The sequence below is a fragment of the Bufo gargarizans genome, chromosome 1, assembly GCF_014858855.1.
Source record: "Bufo gargarizans isolate SCDJY-AF-19 chromosome 1, ASM1485885v1, whole genome shotgun sequence".
NCBI lineage: Eukaryota > Metazoa > Chordata > Amphibia > Anura > Bufonidae > Bufo > Bufo gargarizans.
The window spans coordinates 498,083,295-498,091,727 of record NC_058080.1 but is presented as its reverse complement, the minus strand read 5'-3'; the positions used below and the strand labels follow the sequence as shown (position 1 = coordinate 498,091,727).

At 44.9% G+C, this 8,433-nt stretch overlaps 1 protein-coding gene across 2 annotated transcripts in view; it reads left to right on the top strand.

Moving 5' to 3' along the window:
* Positions 1-8,433, top strand: part of TOX4 (TOX high mobility group box family member 4) — a 40,458-nt gene that overhangs the window by 7,736 nt on the left and 24,289 nt on the right. The window contains exon 1 of one of the 2 annotated variants that reach the window (XM_044274630.1): positions 4-112. The exons of the other annotated variant lie outside the window; for it this stretch is intronic. Coding sequence (XP_044130565.1) covers positions 107-112 — 6 coding nt within the window. The 5' untranslated portion in view covers positions 4-106. Of the gene's footprint in view, positions 1-3; positions 113-8,433 lie in introns of those variants that run through there. 2 annotated transcript variants of the gene reach the window in all.

Here is an 8,433-nt window from a genome sequence, read left to right as displayed (position 1 = left end):
AAAGTGACATCCGGTGCCTCACCGGAACCGGATGTGCCGCCATCTTGGTGGAGGCGGAGGAGAAGTGTAGTTATAAAAAAAAGACGGGGAGTCCTCGGCCCTGAAGATGGAGGTGAGGCAGCTTATTGTTCGGCGGTAGAGAGGTGTGGAGGGAGGAGGGCTTCCGTCCTGCTGGTGCTAGTTAGTGTGGGCTCAGCATTGGGGCGGCCATGTAGTGGCTCCCTCCTGTGGGCACAGTGTGAAGCATTGTGCCTGTAGTCTTTGGGGTGCTCGTAGCTCTTGTCCGGAGGTCTCCTCAGTCAGCTATTACAGGTTTCCAAAAAGTTCCCTCCTCTCGTCTTGTAAACAGAGCAGCTTCTGCTGGGGGCCCAGTGATCACAAAGCATGGGGCTCACCACTCAATTTGTCAGTGGTATGTCTGCCACGGAGCGAATGGTTATTTTGGCAGTGCTATACCATTGGAAATGAAATCCTGCCCTTCTGTAGCAGTTTGCACAAAGAGAAAATGTCTCTAGAGATGGGTAACCCATGGTCAGTTTGCTGCTGCTGTGAGGGGAGATGTAACAGAATGACAGCTCTGTTCTCCTGACAGGCCTAGAGATGAAGGCGTCCACAGGACTTATCGGTGTGATTGCAGTGTGCGGTCTGACTGAGAAAGTCACACGAGTCTTTGCTGTGCTAAAAGTCCAAATAAAGGAGTAAAGGCCCGCTGTTTAGGCACCTTATCGCTAGTTAGCGATGATCTGGCGGTGTAAAGGCGCTGCTGATTACCGGGTAATAGATCGTTTGTGTGGACGCCTAAATCATTGGACCGTGCCCTCTAATCACACTGCTGCTGGCAAACAAGAAGTCTGTATGGGGAAGAGTGATGGTATTAGTGATCGCTCCTCCCCATACTGTGGAGGAGATCGCCGCATGTAAATACAGAGGTCTTCTCCACTGATGAGCAGGCGATTGTTGGGAAGGAACGCTTCCCTCCTGAAAATCGCCTGCTGCATCGGGCAGTGTAAAGAGCCAGGACAGAAAGTAGAACACATGAACCGACTTCCAAAAATTACTTTGTGTGTGTATATATATATTTTCACACTCGCATTTGGTGCGGATCTGTTCAGATAGTACAACCGCCTGCATCTGTTCAGAATGGATCCGTTTGTATTATCTTTAACATAGCCAAGACGGATCCGTCTTGAACACCATTGAAAGTCAATGGAGGACAGATCAGTTTTCTAATAGTTATTAATGATGAAGTCTACTTTCACACTCGCGATTTGGCTTTCAGTTTCTGAGATCTGTTTTGGACCGCTTGTGAGAGCCCCTGAACGGATCAGTTTGCCTCAGTTCAGTCTCCATTCCGCTTTGGAGCTGGACACCAAATGCTGCTTGCAGCGTTTTGGTGTCCGTCTGATAAAAATGAGCCAAACGGATCCGTCCTGGCACACAATGTAAGGCTTCAATGGGGCCGCAAAAGATGCGGACAGCAGTCAGTGTGCTGTCCGCATCCGTTGCTCTGTTCCGAGGCCCTGCAAAAAAAATATAGCATGTCCTATTCTTGTCCGTTTTGTAGACAAGAATAGACATGTCTACAATGGGCCGCCCGTTCCGCAAATTGCGGAAGGCACATGGGCGGCTTCCGGTTTTTGCGGATCCGCGGTTTGCAGACCGCAAAAAAACGGAACAGTCGTGTGCATGAGGCTTAAGTCAATGGGGACGGATCAGTATTCACTGGCACAATAGAAAACGGATCTGTCCTAGATGGACTTTCAATGGTGTTTAAGACGGCTCCGTCTTGGCTATATTAAAGATGCAGACGTTGTATTATCTGAACGGATCCGCACCAAACGCAAGTGTGAAAGTAGCCTAACGCTGGGTTCACACCTGAGCGTTCGCGATGGAGCGCTCTGTATGCGCGATTGTACCGGCGTTTGCAATCGCGCATACAGAGACAGGCGAACGCCCATTGTCGCGCGTTCCCGAAAGTCTATGTACGGGAACGCGCGACAAGACGCCCCAAAGAAGCTCATGTACTTCTTGGGGCGTTGGGCATTTTACAGCGCGATCGTACGCGCTGTAAAACGCCCAGGTGAAAACCATGCCGATATGGAAGCATTGGTTTCTCCTTGTTGAGCGTTTTACAGCGCGTAGGAACGCGCTGTACAACGCTCAGGTGTGAACCCAGCCTTACTCTGGGGGAGGAAGCGAGTAAGGCTTAAATTGGAGAACTTTTACAAATCTTCCCTGTTTCAAGGGTTATTTCTTGGCATCACAGCTATGGCTGTATCGTGAATGGGAGAGGAGCTCACTCTGTAGAATCCTGGTGAAGAATTCCTCACATGATAATATTTTTGTTTTATTGGAATGCGGTCAATTAATTAATTCCCAGCAGGAATATACGGCATTTGTGACGTTTTTTTACTAAGTCCTGGAGCATCATTAGAGACTGGTTTGGAATAGAGGGATCCCTTTTTTGTATGCCTATTTGGCATAATTATTCTCTACAGGCGTTAGATGAGTATTGGCAAAATAATTATATTCGCCATCTTGCTCAGGTGGTTGAGAATGGGCATAGTTTCACTATGTTGAGAAAATATATCCAATTTATCTTTGTTTTGCTATTTTCCGTTACGTTCAGCACTTTCTAGTATAAAAGAAAAATCACTGTCATATAGATACTTCTACTTTTTTGCACAATTTAATAATAAAGTCAGCAGAGGGTTAAGATTTCACAGGGTTATAAATATTTACTTAAAGGGAATTGTCACCAGAATCATCACCATTAGGCCTCATGCACACGACCGTTGTTTGGGTCCGCATCCGAGCCACATTTTTTTTGCAGCTCGGATGCAAACCTATTCACTTCAATGGGGCCGAAAAAGTGTGCTGTCCGCATCCGTTGCTCCGTTCCGTGGCCCCGCAAAAAAAAAATAGAACATGTCGTATTCTTGTCTGTTTTGCGGACAAGAATAGGCATTTCTACAATGGGCCGCCTGTAAGATTTTCTACAATGGGCCACAGATAACCCTGCCCACCCTTGCTTCCCGCGCCGCTGACAAATCTCGCTGCGCTTCTTCTCTTCCAGCAGAGGATGAAACCGTCACTGGGCTCGGCGCATGCCCAGTGAAATACTTGAAGCTGATGCCCTCAGTTCTGAACACTGCCTGCGCCTCCACTCTTCCGGTTCAACTGAGGGCATCAGCCTGAAATGTTTCACTGGGCATGCGCCGAGCCCAGTGACGGTTTCATCCTCTGCTGGAAGAGAAGAAGCGCAGCGAGATTTGTCAGCGGCGCGGGAAGCAAGGGTGGGCGGGGTTATCTGCTGTTAGAGGGGAGCTGCTGGGGGCGTAGTGTATGAGCCGAGGAGAGGCGTGCTTGGGCTCTGCTGGAGGGCGGGCCTGGGCACTCATGGGGGTGTTCCTAGGCGCCTTTGAACAAAAATTGCGCCCCTCTGGGCACCTTACTGCCTCATTTTCATAAGGAATAAAGTGGATTTTTCCGAGATAGAAACCAAGCAGCAAGGAAAGAAAAGCACGTCTGGAAAAGAGGTAATAAGTGCTACAAGACAATAGGTTTAGTTTAATGGTGATGATTCTGGCGACAGATGCCCTTTAATGCACGATTTATTAACCCGTAGAGGACTCGCACCGTGCGCTGCGATTGGCCGACCGGCACATCGCAGTGCCAGAAGCACATGTAAGCTGCGGGGCGGGTCAGGGGGGAGATGGCAGATGCTAAACTGGTCAGCACCGGTCACCTCCGAGGTGAGGCAGGGGATGCCAATTATAGTCAATGGGGATGGAGCGGCAGTACGGCGGCATGGCGAAATAGCGTCAGGACGGATCCGACAGGGTGAACAGTCTGTTGAATCCGTCCTGCGGCTAGTGTGAAAGTAGTCTTCTTCTATACAGGAGCAGTTAAGGGTAAGAAGAACATTTGGAACATCTGCAGCAGAAGTTCCAGATCCCTAATCCCTTTCCCTATCCCCCCTGTCTGATTTTGCCTGCGGTGAAGAAATTTAGAATTTTTTTTGTCACTTTTATCATATTATTTTATTTTTTCCCTGCTCTGCACCACTTTTTCTGTGTGCGAGCTGTGAACGCCAAGTGCTGATCAGTCCGTACTTCACTGCTCAGCACCTGGGCTTTTTTTTGGGCGCAAATATATATATATTTTTTCACCTGTCCCCCCTTTTTTTTTCTATAAAAAGTAATATATAAGTAAATTTTTAGCTAGTGTTCTTTTTTTGGATCTGCGGTAAATATTTATACTGCAGTGTCTGCACGGATGCACCAAACGTCAGCTTGCGTGCGTTCTGCAGCCCTGAGCACCAATAAGTACCATTTTTTTCCTAGTCGCTTTTTTGCTCAGTTTTTTTTTTTTCTGTAAAAAGTACTTTTAGTGTTAGATAGAAATCAATTTTAGTTAGGTAGTGTTAGTGTAGATTTTTGTACGCACATAATATCTGCGTGCGCTCAGCTGATTAGGTAGTGTTAGTTTGTGCGTGCATCCAGCAATTTTTTTTTCTACTCTTTTCTCTATATTTCAAATTTATTACAAGCCCCTTCACGTGTGAAAACACTACATACACATCCCATACTAAATAAAGTTTTACATATTTCACACGTTACACCCCAATAAAATAAAAATTGCCCGTCCGTCCCAACGAGTATACTCTGCTGAAGAGGCATACGCCATGTTTGCCTCCGATACTGAGTCTGCCAGTGAGGGAGAAGAGGATGCCACTTTCCTCTACCCCCTCCTCATCATCATCAGCTGATGAGGGACCCTCTAGAAGGCGCCACAGGGTAGCAGTGGAGGCAGCCCCCCAGAGTGACCCCATATGGACCCCACCCCCTGATGATTATCAGCCCCAAATTCCGGATTTTGTGGGCAACTTCGGAATACAGATAGACTGTGCGGGCTTCACAGAACTAGATGATTTTTTTGAAAATTGTTGTATGCCCAACAATTCATTGATCAGAACCCTACATCGGCATACGCTAGACCCCTAGGTTGGACCCCAGTAAGTGCAGCTGAGATGGTGAAGTTTTGGGGACTCGTGCTGCATATGGGCATAGTAAAAAAAAAAAAACTGCTGGATAAGGGTTACCACATATATATGGATAACTGTTATACCAGCATACCCCTATTCAGGTCCTTAACTGCCAGAGGTACTGTGGCTTGCGGCACAGTGCGCAAAAATCAGAGAGGCCTCCCTAGAACCCTGGTAGGGCAACCACTAAGAATGGGTGAAAGTAGGGCTCTCCACAATGAGAGAGAAGGATGTCCTTGTACTGACCACCATTCACACTAACGCCAGCTCCCCTGCCGCTGTACGAGGTACCACTTCCACTGTCCCCAAACCAGTTTGTATCCTGGACTACAATAAGCACATGGTAGGAGTGAATCGTTCAGATCAACTTCTGAAGCCCTACAGTGCCACATGAAAAACAAAAGTGTGGTACAAAAAGCTGGCCGTACACATTGTACAGATGGCAATGTGCAATGCGTACATGCTGTTTCAATCTGTAGGCCACACAGGAACTTTCCTCCAGTTCCAAGAGGTGGTTATCAAGGCCCTAATTTTTCAAACCCAGGCCGGGGAGATTCAAACCCAGGCCGGGAAGACACCATTTACCCCTGCGAAACCTGCCCTGAAAAACCTGGCCCTGTGCATGCAGGAGTGTTTCAGAATGTACCACTCATCCATGGAGTATTAATTTCATCCTTTATGCTCCCTGTAATACTTCCACTTTAGATCTCGGATTTAGTCCGCATAGCTTACATATCCACTTTTCACCAACCACTACATATTCATTTCTGTGAAACACCTGTTACATCAAAAGTGCCCTTTCCACCCCTCAAAATGTTCGTAATAAGGGGGTGCTCTTTCCAAAATGGGGTCACTTCTTGGGGTTTTTAATTTCTTGGGACCTCAGGAATTTTTTTAATGCGACATGGCACCTGAAATCCGTTATTCTGGCCTGCAAAATCCATATTTTGCTGTTTGCCTGCTGTGTGCCCATACAGCACGTTACGAGCACATATGGGGTGTTTCCTGAATGGGGAACATATACTGGGGTGCATTTTCTCCTTTAACCCCTGGTAAAAGTGAACAATTGGGGTCTGCTAGTAATTTTTCATTTTTACAAATGTGTTCTTTGAAATCATTTCTGTAGTATTTCTGCCTTCTGTGAGACACCTGTTTGCTGAAAAGTGCCCTTCCCACCACTTTAAATGTTTGTACGGGAGTGCTCTTTCCGAAATGGGGTCTCTTTTTGGGGTTTTTCATTCCTGGGGACCTCAGGAAATTTATTTAATGCAACATGGCACCTAAAATCCATGTTTGGCAATTCAGGCCTGTCAGCAAAATTCATATTTTGCCGTTTGCCTTCTGTGCGCCCATACAGCAGGCTACAAGCACATATGGGGTGTTTCCTGAATGGGGATAAAATGGGGAACACGTATTGGGGGGCATTTTGTCCTGTTACCCCTTGTGAAAGTGAAAAATGTGGGTGTAAAGCTACTTTTTCTAGGAAAAAAAATTGTAATTTTTAATTTTCACAGCCAAGCGTTTCCTACTTCTGTGAAACGCCTGATGGGTCAAAGTGCTCACTACACACCTTGAAATATTCCTTGAGGGGTGTAGTTTCCGGAATGGGGTCACTTTTTGGGGGGCTCCACTGTAGGGGTACTTCAGGGTGTGTTCAATTGCAAGATGGCGACTGTCAATTATTCCGGTTAAATTTGCCTTCCAGAAGCCATTTGGTGCTCCTTTCTTTCTGACCCCTGTGGTACGCCCATATAGCGGTATATAAGCACATATGGGGTATTGCTGTAATCAGGAGAAAATGGGCAATAAATTAGGGGGTACATTTTCTCCAGTTCCCCCTTATGAAAGTGAAAAGTTTGGGCCTAAATTCCATTTTTCAGGAAAAAAGTGTAATTTTTCATTTTCACAGCCAACTCCATGAATCATCTTAGAGGACAAAGTTGTCACTACACATCTTGAAATATTTCTTAAGAGGTGTAGGTTCCAGAATTGGGTCACTTTTTGGGGGTTTCCACTCTAGGGGTACCTCTGGGTGTCTTCATCTGCGTCATAGCTCCCAAAAGCCGATCCTGCAAAATCTGTCCTCTAAAAACCCTATGATGCTACTTCCCTTTTGAACCCTGCCATGCAACCATACATCGTTTCTGAGCACATATTGGGTGTTGGTGTATTCGGTGGGAATGGGGAACAAATTTTGGGGTGCATTTTGTCCTGTTACCCTTTGTGAAAGTGAAAAATATGGGTGTAAAGCAACTTTTTCTGGAAAAAAAATTCATTTTCACAGCCAAGTGTTTCCTAATTCTGTGAAACTCCTGATGGGTCAAAGTGCTCACTACACACTTTGAAATATTCCTTAAGGGGTGCAGTTTCCAGAATGGGGTCACTTTTGGGGGGTTTCCATTGTAGGGCCACCTCAGGGTGTCTTCATATGTGACATAGCTCCCAATTACCATTCCAGCTAAATCCACTCTCCAAAAGCCATATGATGCTCCCTCCACTATGAAGCCTGCTGTGCGCCCATACATCAGTTTGTGAGCACACAAGGGGTGTTTCTGTAAGCTCCTTATTCAGGCTAATAGATTTTGAGCTTTGTTTGGCTGTTAACCCTTTATGTGTTGCAGATTTAAAGTAGATTTAAAATCTGCTAAAAAATAAATAAAATTATTCTCGTGGGGCACATAAAGGGTTAACCAAGTTTGTAAAATCAGTTTTGAATACCTTGAGGGATGTAGTTTCTAAAATGGGGTGATTTATGGGTGGTTTCTAAAATGTAAGCCCCAGAAAGTGACTTCATAACTGAACTGGTCCTGAAAAATTTGGGGGTTTGGAAATGTTCTTAAAAATTTTAAGATTTGCTTCTAATCTTCTAAGGTCCCAAAAAAATAAAATTGCATTTTCAAAATGATCCAAACATGAAATAAACATATGGGGAATGTAAAGTAATAACTATTTTTGGAGGTATTACTATCTATTTTAAAAGTAGAGAAATTGAAATTTGCTAATTTTTCCAAATTTTGGGTTAAGTTGATATTTTTTTTATAAATAAAAATGACATTTTTTTAACTAAACTTTACCACTGTCATGAAGTACAATATATGACAAGAAAACAATCTCAGAATGACCTGGATAAGTAAAATCGTTTTAAAGTTATCACCACATAAAGTGACACTGGTCAGATTTGCTAAAAATGGCTGGTCCTTAAGGTGAAAAATGGCAGGTCCTGAAGGGTTTAATCTACAGTCTCCTGAACAAAAAGCCTGGAGAAGGGAGTTCCCAATGGTTCAACCGGATGATTGGGATAAGATATTGGGTAATATGAGACTAGTTTCTCACAATTTTAATCATATATTGGTTCAATTTAATATTTTACACAGAATTTATGTTAC